This window comes from Rhinopithecus bieti, unplaced genomic scaffold (genome assembly GCF_001698545.2).
Source record: "Rhinopithecus bieti isolate Rb0 unplaced genomic scaffold, ASM169854v2 scaffold_50015, whole genome shotgun sequence".
NCBI classification, from domain to species: domain Eukaryota; kingdom Metazoa; phylum Chordata; class Mammalia; order Primates; family Cercopithecidae; genus Rhinopithecus; species Rhinopithecus bieti.
Genome location: NW_016819821.1, coordinates 4,964 through 23,469, shown reverse-complemented (window position 1 = coordinate 23,469; position 18,506 = coordinate 4,964). Strand labels below are relative to the sequence as shown.

At 50.6% G+C, this 18,506-nt stretch overlaps 1 protein-coding gene across 1 annotated transcript; it reads left to right on the top strand.

The window, feature by feature from the left end:
* The first annotated feature begins 15,451 nt into the window (after positions 1-15,451).
* On the top strand, positions 15,452-18,244 carry LOC108519968 (kazrin-like). The gene is made up of 3 exons (XM_017859260.1): positions 15,452-15,817; positions 17,409-17,510; positions 18,074-18,244. The coding sequence occupies exons 1-3, from the start codon at positions 15,698-15,700 to the stop codon at positions 18,242-18,244; spliced, it is 393 nt and encodes a 130-aa protein (XP_017714749.1). The 5' UTR covers positions 15,452-15,697.
* The last annotated feature ends 262 nt before the right edge of the window (positions 18,245-18,506 follow it).

Genomic DNA, 18,506 nt, shown 5'->3' with positions numbered 1-18,506 from the left:
ATTCCAGAAGGAAGGTCTGAGGTACAAGAAGACATGATGAACAAAGAAATTAGTAAACATGTAAGTGAATTGTTTTAAGCAAACGTTATCAGTATAAAATAGTCATCATGACAATGTCTAAATTATGGGGTTTTAAAAGAGGATAGAATTAAAATCCTGGATGTGGTAGCATAGAAGTCAGGAGGAGTGATCAGAATTAATATATTTTAAATCATTCGTACTATTTAGGATGGCATTAGGATATTGAACAACCCTAGGTTTTATTAAGATAAATAGGTATAGTGACTTTTCAAGGGTAATCATTAAGGCCATGGTTCTAGAACTTGAGAATGCCTCAGAATTATCTGGTGGGTTTTGAAGCAGACCACTGGGCTCCACCCCCAGAGTTTCTGTTCCAGGAGATCTGGGGTACAGTTCTAGAATTTTCATTTCTGCTAAATTCCCAGATGTTGCTGATGCTACTAGTCCAGGGACCACACTTTGAGAACTACAACTACTACACTAAAATCAGAAACATAGAAAGCTTAACTTCCAAACCAACAGAGGGAGGGGGTAATGGAACGAGCAAACAAACCAAAGAAAAAATAATCTTCTAGGCCGGGCGCGGTGGCTCAAGCCTAGTAACCCAGCACTTTGGAGGCGAGACGGGCCGGATCCACGAGGTCAGGAGATCGAGACCATCCTGGCTAACACGGTGGAAACCCCGTCTCTACTAAAAAATACAAAAAAAAAAAAAAAAAAAAAAAACTACGGGCGAGGTGGCGGGCGCCTGTAGTGTCTAGCTACTCGGAGGCTGAGCAGGAGAATGGCGTAAACCCAGGAGGCGGCACTTGCAGTGAGCTGGAACCGGCCACTGCAATCCAGCCGGTGGACAGAGCGAGACTACGTCTCAAAAAAATAATAATAATAATAATATATAACTTCCATCCGGACCACTCTGTCCCATCCGAAACTAATGCAAGCCACATGTAGTAACTGTTATACCCTTCTAATTAGCCACATTCGAAGTAAAAAGAAACAGGTGACATGACTTTTAATAATACATTTTTATTTAAACTGGTATACCCAAAATATGATCAATATGTTATAATTTAAAAATGATATGAGAATATTTACATTCTTTTTTTTTTTGTAACTGTCTCAATTCTAGTATGTGTTGCTACTATAAGGCGCCTTTTTTTTTTTTTTTTTTTTGACAGAGTCTTATTCTTTTGGCCAGGCTGAAATGCAGTGGCGCAATCTCAGCTCACTGCAACCTCCACCTCCTGGGTTCAAGCAATTCTCCTGCCTCAGCCTCTCTGATAGCTGGGACTACAGTCATGTGCAACGCTCGGCTAATTGTTTGTATTTTAGTAGAGAACAGGGTTTCACATGTTTGGCAGGGTGGCTCTGTTGGCCAGGGTGGTCTTGAACTCCTGACCTCGGGTGATCCACCCACTTTGGTGTCCCAAATTGCTGGGATTACAGGCATGAGCCACCACACCCAGCCCTTAAGGCACTTCTCAATGTGAGCTAGCCACATTACATGTTCAGTAAGCACATGTGGCTTGTAGCTGCCATACTGGACAGAGCAGTCTGGACAGTAAGTGACATGAGCCCGCAGGGGACAGAGGCCTCCACTCAGTCACCGAGTATCCACTGTATGTCAGACACAAGGCTGAACACTGCACACATCATTTCCTTTCATCCTCACACCATCCTGTGAGATTACGCGTTCTTATCATCCCCATTTTATAGAGGGGAAAACCGAGGTTGAGAAAATGTGAAACACTTCCATAGGATCATTTGGTTGGTAAGCCACAGAGCTGGGATGCAAACCGAGGGCTCCCATATTCCCGTGCCAACCTCTGAACCTCTAGGCCAGGGATTTCTCTATGTGATTTTTTGCACTGGGCCGGATAGTAATGATTTTAGGCTTTGTGGGCCTATCTCAACGTCTCAACTCTGTCATTGTAGCATGAAAGCAGCTTTAAACTATAAATAAACAAATGGGCATGGCTGTGATCCAATAAAACCTTTATTTAGAAAAAGAGGAGGGAGGGCTGCATTTGGCCCAGGGGCAGTAGCCTGCTGACCCTGATGCTGGGCCAACAGAATTGCCTCTGTAATGTCTCATTTAGGGGAGACCTCAGCGGTCACACTCAGTAGTACTAACATTCTGCGGGGTGGGTGTGTGCATGCGTGCATATGTGTTGGGGTGGGTGGAAGGATACAGAGCCTCTCATTCCAAAGTCCACAGTCTTTCTAGTTTCTAGAAGGATCCAGAGTGGCTGCCTTTTAGTGGTAGCTTCTCAGACTCCACCAGGGACTCAGCCAGCACCCCCGACTCGGCAGCCCCTCTGCTGAGCAGCCTGGCCATCAACATGAGTTATTCCTGCTCTCAAGACTGAGAAGGAGGGAAATAAAAGCCAGGATTGATGGAATCCGGACATAAAATCTGGCCCCATAATGCCTGCATTTTGGAAACTGCCTTTAATTAATGGTTTATGACCCCAAGGCCCCCCTAGACTCCTCCTAAGCCCTTCTGTCATGTCGTCTCCTTGGCGGTCAGTCCTCAGGGGTGGGGGAAAAGGAGGCGGTGGTGAATAGGGGTGGTGAATAGCTGTCTTGCAGAAACCAAAATATGTGGTTTGCGCACATGAACCCAGCTTGGCCTCTGGCATTCCTAGGGCCTGGACTCCATAAATAATGTGAGCTGTAAAGCCAGCTCCCCTCACAGCCCTGAGGCCTGCTCACTACAGAAAATAACCCACACACACTCACAAAGACACACACGCGCTCACACTTGCACACAAGACTTTTGCCTGTTCTGTGTCCACGTATCTGTCATCCCCTCTCTGACCCTCGACTCCCTCTCTCCCTCTCCTCCTTTCAATGTACCTTTGCATCTTTATTGCATCTGGGCACCCTTTCTCTCCCCAAACCCTGTTCTTTGACTCTTCCCCTCTTCTGGGGGACTCAGGAGGAGGTGCCAACTTCTGCTCCCATCTCCTTTCTCTCCTTCCCAGGCCCCTTTAGCTGCCTTTCTTGGGAGACGTAGCCAAGGGCTGCAGACACCCCCCGCCCACCCACCTGGGCACAGAACGGACAGATCCACCCTCACCTCACTGAGAGCCCCACCCCTCCCACCTTGACCAGGTAGGAGTCCAGCAGGGACAGTGAATTTCTGCCCTGCCAGACTGGACAGCCAGGAGGACTTATTCCCTCTGAAGGCACCGAAGCTGTAGCCAGGAATGTAGTGGGAAGGAGGCGGCTGCAGCTGAATTCTAGGTGTGGCCAAACAGTGTCCAGGCCCCAGGAGGGGGGCCCCTTATTGCCAACAATAGCCAGCCTTGACTAAGTGCCTACTGTCAGCCTGAAGAAAGAGACATCAGAAAAAATATCTCCTATATGATGAATGTATTTGGGAGTAAGAAAAATGGATTAGACTCTGGAAGCATAGCCATGGCAAGCTATAGGTGCATCTGGAGAGGGGACAGCAAAGGGAAGCTTTTATTGGCAAAAAAAAAAAAAAAAAAAAAGAGAGAGGGAGAGAGAAGTTCACATAAGCTGCTTGGAAACAGACTTCATTGGCTCTGGAGGCTCAAAGCGGGAGTTGGCGTCAGTTCATTGGTGGAGATGTCGTTACTGGGCAGTGTTCTTTGGAGAACATCTTATCTGAATTGCTGCAGTTCCAAAGAGGGAATTTCTTGGGGGCTATTTTAGAAAGTCCTTGAGACAGTCCTTATCTCAGACATGCAAGCATGAGTTCCTCTCCTTCATGCTTTCCCAGCTCTAATTCTTCTGGTTCTGACAAAAGTGATTTCATCCTGGTATCTGCAACTTTCACACTCCCATAGCTTCGCATTCAGAGTTTATAACATTCATTTCAAGCTACGAGGCAGATATTCTCATTATTTTCATTTTATATATGGAGAAACGGAGGCTTCAAGAAATCTGCCAGAAGCTGAGGTCTGTTGAACTCCAAAGCCTGGTCCAAATGGACGACATGGGCTGTGTCTTGGAACTTTGGGTAACCAGATTTGGCCACACGTCACCTCTCATCTTCCCAGAAGCACATAACAGAAGTGAGACTCAGCAAGCGGAATAAGATGGAGTGAAGCCAGCCATGCTGGAGGCCTCCCAGGGGCTCTCAGCTCTCTCCCATCCAGGAAGGATGCCCTGTTTCAACGCCTGTTCCAATCCCTATAGAACTTGGAGCCCTGTGCCTGATCTGAAAGACTTCCCTGCAAGCCACACCGGTCCTTGGGAGCCGGGCACCAGCACTGGGTGCCGGCCTGCACCTCTGGCCTGACGGCCCTGTTACCGGAAGGAACCTGGGGCCCTGGCAGAATTGCAGAGGCAGCTGCTGCTGTTTCCCCATTCCTGGGCACCATGGCAACAGGAGGTCACTCAAACGGGCAACCCGCACAGAGCTCTCTGCAACCTCTGCCATTTCCTTGGGAAAAACAAAGGGCTTGGGGCCACTGAGAAGGGAAACATGATAATGTTGGCAGTGACCTCTCAACCTGTACTTGTCCCAGCACGGACAGCCCCGTCACACTCAGCCCCCTGCTGAGTCCTCACAGCAGCCCACAGAGGAGGCAGGCAGCAGAGAACAGTACCGGGTCAGCTTTACACAGGGGGAAACTGAGGCACAAGGTGTTTGGGAGATGGGTTTTGGTGGGGATGGGAATGATGGATGAGTGTGTGGTCCCCAAGTGGATGCAACCCTTTTCAAAGAGTCCCTCGGGGAGTTTAAAATGGAGAGAGGGAAGGCGTTGTGGGGAGGGAGTTTGTAACTTGAAAAAGTGAGATTTCTAGGCTCTCTTTTTTCTCCACATCAAACGTAATACAGTCTATGCAGAAAACTTAGGAGACAGAAAAGTATGCACACAGTCACAAATCCTCTCACACACTCACACATGCACATTCACACACACACTCGCACAATTACCTATCACTGCTTTCCACAGACAGACTTTTCATGTGGATCCATCTAGTACTTTATATATTTTTATATACTAGATTTTATCCATCTAGTGTATTGTATACACATACGTGTATATATAATAATTATACACTTTACATCTACATATAATTTTTAAACCACAGTCAGTTACACTGTGCCTGCTGTGTTTTTTGTTTTTTTTTTTTTTGTTTTTTTTTTGTTGTTGTTGTTGTTTGCAATGGAGTCTTGCTCTGTCACCCAGACTGGAGTGCAGTGGCACGATCTCGACTCACTGCAACCTCTGCCTCTCAGGTTCAAGCGATTCTCCTGCCTCAGCCTCCCAAGTTGCTCGGACTACAGGCGTGTGCCACCATGCCCGGATAATTTTTTTGTAGTTTTAGTAGAGATGGGGTTTCACCGTGTTAGCCAGGATGGTCTCGATCTCCTGACCTTGCAATCCACCTGCCTCCCAAAGTGCTGGGATTACAGGCGTGAGCCACTGTGCTCAGCTGTGTTTTCCTTTTTCATTTGGCAATAGGTAGTGGACATTTTCCCCACAAAATTATTCTCCCATGACAGGAGTTTTTATTCATTGCACATATTCCAACATATGAATGCAGCGTCATTCCTTCAAACAAACTCTCATCAATAACCATTCATATTGCTTCCTAGCTTTTAATTTTTCCAGAGTTTTTATTATAAAACTATACATGTTTACTAGGGAACTTTGAAAATACAGAGACATACAACAAGAAGAAAATAACCATATTCTCCCCAGCACACAAAGGCAGTAACTATGAACATTGTGTTTACCTATTGTTTTAATTTTGTGTCCTGTCTATTTGGATGGATAAGCATTTTTTACATCCTTGTAATGATTTCTAATATTCAATTTCAGCAGGGTCATTTCTAATCAGAGGGTTTTTTTGTTCATTTTTGTAATTTCTTTTTTTTTGAGACAGGGTTTCACTCCTGTTGCCCAGGCTAGAGTGCAATGGCGTGATCTCAGCTCACCGCAACCTCCACCTCCCAGGTTCAAGCGATTCTCCTGCCTCAGCCTCCCAAATAGCTGGGATTTACAGGCACGTGCCACCACCCAGGCTAATTTTGTATTTTTAGTAGAGATGGGGTTTCTCCATGTTGGTCAGGTTGGTCTCGGACTCCCAACCTCAGGTGATCCACCCGCCTCAACCTCCCAAAGTGCTGGGATTACAGGCATGAGAGCCCCTGTGCCCGGTCAATCAGAGGTATATTTAAATACTTGTCATTTCTCAAGGTATTGAGTTGGTCTGTTTGGGTGTGTGGTTTTTTTGTTTTGTTTTGTTTTGTTGTTTTGTTTTGAGATGGGGTCTCAGTCTCTCACCCAGGCTGGAGTGCAGTGGTATGATCTTGGCTCACTGTAACCTCCACCTCCCTGGCTGAAAAGATCCTCCTGCCTCAGCCTCCTGAGCAGCTGGGACCCCAGGCACACGCCACCACACCCAGCTAATTTTTTTGTATTTTTGGTAGAGATAGGGTTTCACCATGTTGCCCAGGCTGATCTCAAACTCCTGAAACTCAAGCTTTCTGCCCACCTCGTCCTCCCTAAGTGCTGGGATTACAGGCGTGAGCTACTGCGCCTGGCTTGTTTAGGTTTTTATTGAACCCTGTTTTAGAGAGATTCTTTTCCCCTCTCAGTTGAGTCTCCATAACCTGAACTTTGCATATTTACCAGGCATTGATGCAACCAACCATATATAGAAGAGTGGGGTTAGAAAATGTTGGTGGATGAACTTTTTTTTTTTTTTTGGTCTGTGAGGGCCATTCCAGAAACAGCTTTCAGTGTATGAAGGAATGGAGCTGGGTTCCATTTATCCTGCAAAAATAAATCACCCAGTTGCCCAAAGACGACGGCCGCTGTGTTGTTTACAATAGTGAAAAATTGGAAACAACCTCCATGTCCATCAGTGGGAGGCAGGTGACATAAATTATGGAGCCTCCTTCTGATGAATCCTGCACCATCCAAAGGCACTGCAGGTCTCTATGGAGATGGAACGATCTCTTCCACAGCGAAAGTGAACAGACGTATCACAAATGCACACACCTCAAATGCACGCACCCCGGAAGCAAGCGGGTCTGTGTGTGTTTGTAAGTATGGCTTTTCTGTATCCCAAAGAGTATTTAACAGCTGCTGTCTCTAGGTGGTGTCGATCGAGGAAAAGGATGAGACAGGTCTCAGTCATTTTAGGAGATGTATTTGTCAAAGTTAAGGATGCGCGCCCGGAGACAGGTCTATGCCTTTCTCCGAAGATGATTTTGTGGGCTCCAAATTTAAAGGGGAAAGGATATTGAGAAGTACACAGTTTCATGTAAGAGTGGGGTGGGGGAAATAATCATTCATGCCTTTGTCTGGCCCAGTGAATCTGCATTTTTACATAAGGTAACATAGACAGATGCGGAAAATGCAGGGAATTGGCGTTTTTACATAAGATAAAGATAAATGGGACAGGGGAATAATCAGATATGCATTTGTGCCAGGTGAGCAGAGGGGTGAATACTGTGTAAAGATAAGCTATCCATTTATATTGCCATGGTGAATTTTAACAGAAATGCTTTAGGGTAAATATCTGGAAGCTCACTAGGAATTTCCTTGTGGGCAAAATCTGAGGGAGGTGTGCAGCTGTTCATCTTGTAGCCATCTTATTTAGGAACCAAAACGGGGAGGCAGGTTTGTGTGACCCAGTTCCCAGCTTGACTTTTCCCTTTGGCTTGATGAGTTTGGGGTCCCAAAATCTATTTTCCTTTCACAGTCACATGGGGTGATTGTCATTTTCTGTTTTATTTTTTTTTCTGGGATAAGTTTTTCTGCTTTTCTTTTCATAGATTACTTTTGTAATGGGGACAAGGGCAGAAAAACAAAAACACCAAAAGCCACTTTGATTTTGAAGAGAAGAAATGCATGGCGGGAGGATGTCCCCACCATCCTCTGCCTCCCAGGGGTGCGGCCTGCCCAGCCCCTGACCCCGGCAACCTCGTCCCCCAACACGGCCTGCACTTGTGTGTTGCAGACTCGGACAGCCAGTGCAGCCCCACGCGGCAGAGCCTCAGCCTGTCGGAAGGCGAGGAGCAGATGGACCGGCTGCAGCAGGTGGAGCTGGTGAGGACCACCCCTATGTCGCACTGGAAGGCGGGCACCGTCCAGGCCTGGCTGGAGGTGGTGATGGCCATGCCTATGTACGTCAAGGCCTGTGCGGAGAACGTGAAGAGTGGGAAGGTAGGCAACTCCGGGCCTCCTATGAGATGCCCCCCACGCCCTCTGTGAACTTTGTGCACCCAGAAGTTGGCCTGCCCCCCACTCCTACCCTGGAGTCAGAGGAAGGTGCAATCTAGGAGCTAGCCAATGCAATCGGTCTCCGATGTACCTTCTCAATCACTGTGCCTCCCTGGCAAGGCAGAGAGCCTTTCTGAGCCTCAGCTGCCTCATCCTGAAAACGGACCCAAGCTTCCTTTACCTGCCAAAGGGAAAGGGCTGTTTCTGCCTGAACAGGGATTCCACCCCGTCTCAGAGTTGTAGAGGTTTCCATGTGCGCTGGCCCCACTGTATGAAAGGTGGGCAGCAGATGACAAAGGAACCCCATGTCAACAGACCCCCTCTAGGGCAGGAACCCTGCTGGCAGCTGTCCCAGCCCCCATATGACACTCCCTCCCCGGGGAGCAGGTGCTGCTGAGCCTGAGTGACGAGGATCTGCAGCTGGGCCTGGGTGTATGCAGCTCTCTGCACCGGCGCAAGCTGCGCCTGGCCATCGAGGACTACCGTGACGCCGAGGCAGGCCGCAGGTGAGCCCACCACGAGGGGCCCCAAGGGAGGAGAGAGAAAAGTCATCCTGAGGCATTTGGTCACACAGGTTGGGTGAGCGGGGCACTATGGGCTGGGCCGGTGGTGGGGGACATCAGGGTGTGACTAAGTTGGTCCGGGGATGCCCTTGATGAGGGGGCTTGGGCACACCCCAGCTCTGCTCTGGGCCAGCCCCCTCCATAGAGAGACAGACACATGGGTAAGATGAGAGGCCCCAAAGGTCCTAGTATACCCGCAACCAATGCGGGAGCCTCACAAGCCCCCCAGCACTCCTCTGCCTCCTGGGACCAGCCCAAGTGGCTCTGCACACTGGGCCGCAATGGTGTCTGCTCCTGGCTTTTACCATTCCAGGGTGAGGAAAGACAGTGCAAGGCAGAGCCGAGGCAGACAGAGATCAAGTAGACATGAATGGGCTTAGTGAAACCTCTCCCATAGAGGAGCGGGCCGGGCGGAGGGGGCTTCTCTTGGCAAGCATACCTAGGAGTGGCCGCAGGGCCTTCCCATCAGGTGTACCCCTGCAGGCCACCCACCCCCACCTCTCATACCACTCCTGCTCTGCGTCCCGCCTGCCTGCCTCTCTCCCAACTTTCTGTGAGCAAAATTTGTAGAGCAGGGGCAGCTACAGGGTAAAGGGAAGGAACCCCCACCCCCACCCCGCCCCACCCCGTTCTGAGAATATGGAGAGGGGAGGAACTTGCTTTGTAAATCTGACACTTTTGTTTTGCATAATTATGTCCTTCACTGGTTTCTCCATCATTTTTGTGTAGTTAATTAATCAAACCTGGTGGTGTGTGCTATAATTTGCAGAAGGAGCTTAGGGGATTTTTTTTAGAAGCAGGGTTTGGAGTGGAAAATCGGCTGGTTTGGAAACAGGAAAACCAAATCCATATGTGTGCAGGAGAGGGGCCCTTGGCATGACTCTAGGGTGGCAGAAAGTACTGAGGTGAGACTGGATCAGAAAGTTAGGGAGCAACTCAGAGCAAGACGGTGCCAGGCCTCATTGGCACCATCAGGACGCTGGCTCGTCTGAGACAGGGCTGGGCTGAGGGATGAGGAGGGGGGCCATGAGGGCAATCCCTGCTGGGCTCTCCCTCCTGAGGGTCCCAAAAGCACCTTACACTCAGCGCCCACCTCCTAACCAGTTCCATGCCAAATCCCCTAAAGCCATCCCCGAATCCCCTCATCATCTTTGGTCACCCAAGTTGGAAATCCCTCCTGCCCCCTTGCCCCACAACCAGCAGTGTTCATAAACACTACCTGTGTTCATTGAACAGGGTGGGGATGACTGCTTCACCTCTTGAAAACTTGAGGAGGAGTCTGGGCTACTGCCTGGGTTCCCCCTAAATAGGGCTGTCTTAGTCTGCTTGGGCTGCCATAACAAAATGCCACCACCTGGGTTGCTTAGACAACAACTTACGTCTCACAGTTCTGGATGCTGGAAGTCCAAGATCGGGATGCCAGCGTGGTTGGGACCTGGGGAGGGCTCTCTTCCTGGCTTGCAGAAGGCGACCTTCTTGCTGTGTCCTCACATGGGGAAGAAGGAAGAGAGATGGGGAGAGAGTGATGTCTCTGATCTCTTCCTGTAAGGACAATAATCCCATCAAGAAGAGTACCCCTATGACCTCATCTAATCACCTCCCAAAGGCCCCAGACCCAAATACCATTACATTGAAGGTTAAGATTTCAGCATATGAATTGGGGAGGGGGAGGGCGGAGGGAAACATTTAATCCCTAACAGTGGCACCCTGTTAACCTCCAGGAACCAGGAGTCTGTGGTCCCAGAGATCATGGAGTCCAGCCCTTAGACACCCCTAGGGCTTCCTGGTGGAGGCAGAGGCCTTATTTCAAGTTTTCTATTCGCAGTGGGAATCTGGCCTGTCTCCAGTTTGCCACATGACCTTGCCTTCTCTGGGACTGTTTTCCCACCTGAGAAGTGAACAGAGTTAAATTAGGACAGTGGTTTTTAAACTTTTGAGGATCATGGCCACTTTAAGAATCTAACAAGAGCTTTTGACACTTTCTCTAGAAGAAATACACAAAACTTCACAACTTTTCACTGCATTGGGTTGGTGGGTGGGACTCTGGCCCACCCACTTTCAGGGGTCCATGGACTTGGGGGTAAGAACTCTAAATGAGTTCATCTTTGAGACCATTTTCAGCCATGACATCTTGTGTGACCACGGGCATGATGTTTTCCTCTCTGGGACTGGTCACCTTATCTACAAAATATCAATGACAAAACCCACCAACCCCTTGCCAACCCATCATCCCCTTATGGATACCATTTTATTTACCCTCACAACATCAATGCAGGATAGACATGCTTACTCCCATTTTAAAGACAGAGAAGTCCGGGTACCGATGGCTCACGCCTGTAATCCCAACACTTTGGGAGGCTGAGGCAGGTGGATCACCTGACATCAGGAGCTCGAGACCAGCCTAACCAACATGGTGAAACCCCATTTCTACTAAAAATACAAAAATTAGCAGGCGTGGTGGTGGGCACCTGTATTCCCAGCTACTCAGGAGGCTGAGGCAGGAGAGTTGCTTGAACCCAGGAGGCAGAGGTTGCAGTAAGCCGGGACTGCATCATTGTACTCCAGCCTGGGTGACAAGAGCAAAACTCCGTCTCAAAAATAAAGTTGGCGAAAATTAGATGTAGAGAAATCATGAGCATAAAGTCACACTACAAAAAACCTGACTTCAAAGTCAGCTGCCTTTCCAGTATCCCGTGCTGCCTTTGTGTTAAAAACAAGAACAGTGACCGCTTCTATTACTACTGTTTGTGGAACACTAGGTGTGTCCCAGACCCTGTGTTAAGAGCTTTGCATTCTCCTCTCTTTTAGTCCCTACAACTCCATGAGGCAAGCACGAGTCTCCCCACTTTACAGAGGAGAAAACGGAGACCCAGAGGTTTAAGGTCCCAGGGCTAAAAAGTAGTAGAACCAGAACAGCCTCCTGTTTTCCGTGCTGTGCCGTGACCCAGACAATATCTAAATTTTGTGCCTGTTCTCAGATTTCAGAGTCTAATCTGGCTCCAGTCCAGGGACGGGGCAGTGACAAATTTTATAAAATGTCTGAATTCCTTTTAAAATCATGCTGTTTTATTCAACTTGGGCTCTTACAATAAATAGCTCAAACCAACAGCTGGGAACGTATCACCAAGCTGAGGCCCCATGGGGACACCGTTAATGAAAAGAGAACATTTCTGAAGGGCAGGAGCACATTAACTGTGGGCACGCAGATGGAGATCGCTGATTATGGATGGGCCTCTCTTGAGTAGGTTAAGTGGGGTGCCCCCTCCCCAGCTCTCCACCGCAACTCTTGTTGCACCGTTGATTTGCTGACCAAACTCTTGCCTCAGAAAGGAGAGGAGGTCATTCTAGTCTCCATCAGTGACAAACCTGGCTCAGTGGCCTCTGACTCAGAGGGCTGTGGGCTCCAACTCCTGTCCGAGAGAAGGATCCTTCTGTACAAGGCTGAGGCCAGCCCTTGAGGGACTGGGAGGGGGACTGCCCCAGGACCTTTTCATCCTAGAAGGGAGGTAGTCTTGGACCAGAAGCTTCCAGTTCAGGAGCACCAGCTGGGCAGCCTCCAGGTGGACTGGGGCAGATGACCTGCTCACCCAGCCCTGCTCTGTCATCCACACATTCAACGATGAGACAAACACTGGTGAGTGTGAACTCTGAGCCTGAAGGGACCCTGGACATTCACAGATAAGCTACCCCCGAGTCCTGCCCGCCAGGAGCTGACCATCCAGTGAGGCAGCTGGCCAGATGCGTAACCATGAACTACAGTGTGACTGGTCCAGGGATGGGGACTCCCAAGGGCTTTCAGCACAGAGAAGAGCTCCTGACCCAGCATGACGTCTTGGAAGGCTTCCAGAAGCCCAGACGTCTCTGCAGAGTCGATAGGAGTTCACCGGGGAAAGAGGGTGGGATAGAGAACAGGCCTGGAGACAGGTGAGCCCGGCAGACCCAAGTGGTTCTGGGAGGCTGATGGGCAGAGGGAAGCAGAGTGAAACCAAGCTGCAAGCCCATCCTCCGCTTAGCCATTCTTCCAGCAAGCATTCATTCAGTGTCTAGTGTGTGCGTGGCACTGTGCTGTTGGGCAGTGAACACAGTTTCTGTCCTGACAGAGCTTATCTGCTAAGGTGGAGAAGAGAGAAAATAAACTAGTGGCCAAACCAGTTACTTGCTAAGATTCAATGTGTGATTAGAGTTTTGAAGGAAAGCACTAGGGACAGTGAGCAGACTTGGGGGCAACTTAAGACAGCAAATTCAGAGAAAAGGGAGATTAGACGCCCAAGGGATGAGGAGGGCTGAGCCCTGGGCAGGGCTGGAAGGAGCTGGACCAGGGAGGGGAATGCAGGATGAAGAGCTCAGTGCCTCCAGGAAATGGCCCCCAGGAGCCCAAGCCCCATGTGCATTGGGGGAGGGGAAGTCAGCCAGGGCCGTTTGCGGGTGACCCTTGTGGGCCACTCAAAGGACTTGCGATTTTATTCCTGCAAAGAGAAGCCACAGAGTGTTAAGCAGGCCACTGCAGGATCAGGCTGATATTTTTAAAGGACCCCCTGGCGGTCCTGGCGGGGTGTGGAATAGAAGGAAAGCAAAGGCGGGAAATGGGGGGCGGCCGGGGGCAGTGGCAGAAACCCACATCAGAGATGGCTGCAGCCTACAGCTGGACAAGGAGAGAAGGGGACGGAGGATGCACTGACCAGAGTGACCGATAGACAAGGATGGGCTATCAGCTTGGGAGCTGGGTGACAGAGAAGGGCCCCTGGGTGACGGTGACACTGACAGTGAAGGGGAACAACTGAGCCATTAAGTATGACATGTCTGTGACAGCCAGGCGGCGTTAAGAGGGCAGCTAGAGGCTAAGAGAAGAAAGAGGAGCTCAGAAAAGAGCCCAGAGCTTAGATGCTCAGAAGACAGTGGAGAATTTGGGAGTCCTCCCTCAAGGGTGCCTTCCAGAGCCCTGGAGATGGGTAATACAGAGACAGGAGTGCCTGGAGAAAGAGGGGAGGGGGTTAGGAGGGAAGAGGAGCCCACTGTATGGCAGCATGTACCCCAGCAGGGTGATCACAGCAGGCTCAATGCATGTCCAGGCATGAAGGCAGGAAGGACAGAGAGGACCCACCCAAGACCCTCAGCAGGAGGGTGGCGTGACCAGCTGTCTCTGGCTGCTGCCCCAGGAGCAGGATGGAGTGGCTTTGCAAGCCCACCACTGTCCCTTTCACATACACCACTGTCCCTTTGTGGCCCCCTGCACCTCACACTTAGACCAACGCTCTCCCACCTGTAAGACCTGGGGCATTTTGCAAAGTCCCTTGCAGGTGGGATGTGCTGACCCTCGTTCCTTCTGCAAGGCTGCCGCTGTGTGGCGAGCAGCAGAATGACAGCCAGGCATAGCCACACTTTCACCCGCTTGAAAATTCAAGCACTTGTGCACTTGCTGTATACGTGATACAGGGGTTCTTTCTTTCTTTCTTTCTTTCTTTCTTTCTTTCTTTCTTTCTTTCTTCCTCTTTCTTTCTCTTTCCTTCCTTCCTTCCTTCTTTCTTTCCTTCTTTCTTTCTTTCTTTCTTTTTTTTTTTTTGAAAGAGTCTCGCTCTGTCACTCAGGCTGCAGTGCAGTGGCGGAATCTCAGCTCACTGCAACCTCCACCTCCCAGGTTCACGCCATTCTCCTGCCTCAGCCTCCCGAGTAGCTGGGACTACAGGTGCCTGCCACCAGGCCCGGCTAATTTTTTTGTATTTTTTTTTAGTAGAGACAGGGTTTCACCATGTTAGCCAGGATGGTCTCGATCTCCTGACCTTGTGATCCGCCCGCGTTGGCCTCCCAAAGTGCTGGCATTACAGGCATGAGCCACCACGCCCGTCTGGTACTGGGGTCATTTCTATGTGGGGCACAAGGAAATCTGAGACCTGGCAGTGCAGTGGTAAGAGAGAGGGTTTGTAATCAGTCAAACGTGGACTTTAATTCTGACTCCAAGATAGGCCACTGTGTGGCTCTAGGCAAAGTCGGAACATCCCATCTGTAGAGCGAGGACGGCAGTTCTGCCTTCTTCACGCATGATTAGGACCTGCCTGGCCCACCTGAGTGGACACCCAACATCCCCGAAACAGGAAAACAGACCGCAGAGCACTGGGGAGGGATGCACCGATCAGGTGGGCCAAGCCCAGGCTTTGTGGGTCTTGGGGATGCTGTGGAGGCCCCCAGGAAAACGAGGGGGGCTTAGGTGGAGGGGCGGGGTCCCCAGAGGTGCTGCCTCCCGCCACACATGGCCCTTCTGCTCCCCGCCCCTGCACCTTCTCACCCTCGCTGCATCTGTGTGTGGGATTCTCTCCTGCGCCTTCTCACCCTCGCTGCATCTGTGTGTGGGATTCTCTCCTCCTGTTCCCTTTGGTTTGTTTCTGTTGATCCCTTTCTGTTCTTGAGTCTCGGTCTCTCTGTCTCTCTCTCTACCTCTTCTTCTTGGTTCTTCTCTATCTCCCTCGCTCCTTTCTCTCAATGTCTCTCTCTCTCCTTCTCTGTCTCTTTCTCTCTTTGTTCTCTCTTTCTGTGTCTCTTTCTCTCTCTCTGTCTCCCTCCTCCATCCACCTCTCTCCCCATCTCTGCTCTTTCTGTCTCTTTTTTTATCCTTTTTCCCTCTTGATCTCTCGGCTTCATCCCTGTCCATGTCTGTCTCTGTGGATCTCTTGGTACTCCCCCCACCCCATTGCTTTTCCTCTCTCTGCATCTCCACCCATCCCTGCCAGTCCCTCTGCTTCTGCTGCCTTTTCCCACCCATCCACTCTCTGGCTGTGTCTCCTCCTCAGCCTGTCCAAAGCTGCCGAGCTGGACCATCACTGGGTGGCCAAGGCCTGGCTGAATGACATCGGCCTGTCCCAGTACTCCCAGGCCTTCCAGAACCACCTGGTTGATGGGCGGATGCTGAATTCCCTGATGAAGCGAGACCTGGAGAAGCACCTGAACGTGTCCAAGAAGTTCCACCAGGTCAGCATCCTGCTGGGGATCGAGCTGCTGTACCAAGTGAACTTCAGCAGGGAGGTGAGGACCGGGGTGCGGGGCAGGGGGTGCCTTCCACTGCCCACCCCTCCCCCCTTGGCATCTACTGTCTGTTCATCTGTCCACCCACCACCCATCTATCCATCTGTCCACCCATCCACCCATCATCCAGCCATCCAAGGTCTATTGATCATCTGTCCATCCATCTACCTATCCATCCATCATCCATCCATCCAGCCAGCCATCTTCTCTTCCTCCTTCTTTCCAACAACCCCCTATTGGGCACGGGCCAGGCACTGTGCTCAGTGCAGGGGAAATGGGAGCCCTCATCCTTGGAGAGCTAACAGCTTACCAGAGAGAACCACAAGGAAGCTGGTGGTGCCAATATTGTGGGAGATTGTCCCAGTGAGGGAAGCCCAGGGTTTTATGAATACCGAGGAAAGATACACATACTATGTATACTCACAAAATTAAAATAAAAAAATTTTAAGTGTTTACTGTTTAAAAAAAAAAAAGAGTAAAGAAGAAAGAAAGCCCAGAGAAGAAGCCTCCAGCAGGCTCAGGGACGGCTCCCCAGAGATAGCAACAACTAAATCGAGACCCAAAGGAGGAACCCCAGGGATCAGTAGAAGACATGAGGGGAAAAGCAACTCAGCAGAGGGAACAGCGTGGTGAAGGCCTGGAGGACTGATCTGTAGCAGCAGACTTGCTGAGAGTCCCGTTGGGTCGGGTGCTGGCTTTCAGGTGGGAGGTGGCGCGGGTTGCTGCAGAGGTCGCCAGGGGCCTGAGCTGCTGGGTACTGTGGGGCTGGTAGTCCGGGTAGCTGACTTTTCTTAGAGTGATGTCAGAGCCCAACAATACAGGGGCAGAAGAGGGACAGAAGAGAGGACCCTCCAGCCCTTTGTCCCCCTTCTCAAACACCAACTGAAAAGCATTTGCTGTGTACCTACTGTGTGCACTGGGGTCAGTCCCTGTGGGACCCAGGGAAGCCTGCGATATGGCAGCGAGGTGGTTAGAGACGACTTGGAATCAGCCAAACATGGATTTTCATTCAGACTCCAAGATGTGCCACTGTGTGGCTCTGGGCAAAGTCAGAGTTTCCTGTTTTTGGAGTGAGGACAGCAGCAGTGCCTTCCCCATGCCACACTGAGGACAGGGAGTGACAAGGACACGGACCCTGGCCTCGGTCCCCAGTCTGCCAAGGAGGCATATGTGGGAGATCGTAGCAGTTACATGTAAAAAGAAGTGCAGGGGCCGGGCCTGGTGGCTCACACCAGTAATCCCAGCACTTTGGGAAGCCAGGGTGGGTGGATCACAAACAAGGTCAGGAGTTCGAGATCAGCCTGGCCAACTTGGTGAAACCCCTTCTCTACTAAAAATATAAAAAGAAAGTAGCCCAGCGTGGTGGTTAGTGCCTGTAATCTCAGCTACTCGGGAGGCTAAGGCAGGAGAATTGCTTGAACCTGGGAGGCGGAGGTTGCAGTGAGCAGATATCGCACCACTGCACTCCAGCCTGGGCGACAGAGCAAGACTCTGTCGTGGGGGAAAAAAACAGGTGCGGGGAGCCCCAATTCCACACATGCCCTCTGCATGAACCCTTGTCCCTCCGAGTGACCTACTGTCTCCCCACAAGGCCCTCCAGGAGCGCCGGGCCCGCTGCGAGACGCAGAACATTGACCCCGTGGTGTGGACCAACCAGCGGGTGCTCAAGTGGGTTCGAGACATCGACCTGAAGGTGAGGGTGATGGTGGAGGTCAAGATGGCTCTCAAATACATGCAAATCCCATGCAAATCTATATGCAAATCTATATGCAAATCTGCACATGAATCAATATGCAGATTTCATGCAAATCAATGGGCAAATCCCACACAAATTAATATCCCCTTTGTGTGGGCTGGAGCATCTTAACCCAGGCCCAGCAAGAATTACCTGCCTCCTGTCACTCAGGAGGAGGGAACTGCTTACCTTCCAAATAGAAGCCCCATGTCATGATGTTTTTCTCACACGGGGTAGGGAGGCTGTGCCAGCCCCACTCTCCTAAGCAACTGTGGGGTTGAGATTCATTTAACAAATATTGATGACTTCCTGCTAGGGTCAGGAGCCATCTCAGTAACAGAAGGTCTCTGCCCTTGTGGCTCTAAAAAACTGGGGAGGGGTTCATCTTCACCAGCAAATTAACTGGTCCCCAGGGGGTCAAGCCCTTGCTGTTGGGGACAGAGCCCCACTTGGAACTGCAGCCCCCTCAGGTCAGCAGCATGGCCACTGCAGGCTAACAAGCCCCCTGCCTTTGCCCCCAGGAGTATGCAGACAACCTGACCAACAGCGGCGTCCATGGGGCTGTGCTGGTGCTGGAGCCGACATTCAACGCTGAGGCCATGGCCACTGCCCTGGGCATCCCCAGTGGGAAACACATCCTCCGGAGACACCTGGCAGAGGAGATGAGTGCCGTCTTCCACCCAGCCAAGTGAGCACGGGCCGGGCTCTGGTTGCTGGCTACAGTATAGCTCAGGGCTTTGGAGGCAGATGGTCCAGCTCCCCATCCTGGCCCATCACTTACGGCCTCTCATTTGTTCTTTGCACCATGGTGGTCTCCTTTTACAGATCAGGAAACCAAGGCTCAGAGAAGCAAAGTGCTTTCGCCTGAAGGTCATAGACTAGAAAGAGGTAGAGGAGCAGTCAGATGTTGAATTAAGTGTATGTTAAATCCAAACACACCCAGGTGTTTAGAGA

What these genes read in the sequence shown, in the direction of transcription:
- LOC108519968 (XM_017859260.1), top strand. Translation starts at nt 15,698, where the DNA reads ATGCTGAATTCCCTGATGAAGCGAGACCTGGAGAAGCACCTGAACGTG. An exon ending in AAGTGAACTTCAGCAGGGAG is followed by an intron (nt 15,818 to 17,408) that starts GTGAGGACCGGG and finishes TCTCCCCACAAG; the next exon opens with GCCCTCCAGGAGCGCCGGGC. An exon ending in TTCGAGACATCGACCTGAAG is followed by an intron (nt 17,511 to 18,073) that starts GTGAGGGTGATG and finishes CTTTGCCCCCAG; the next exon opens with GAGTATGCAGACAACCTGAC.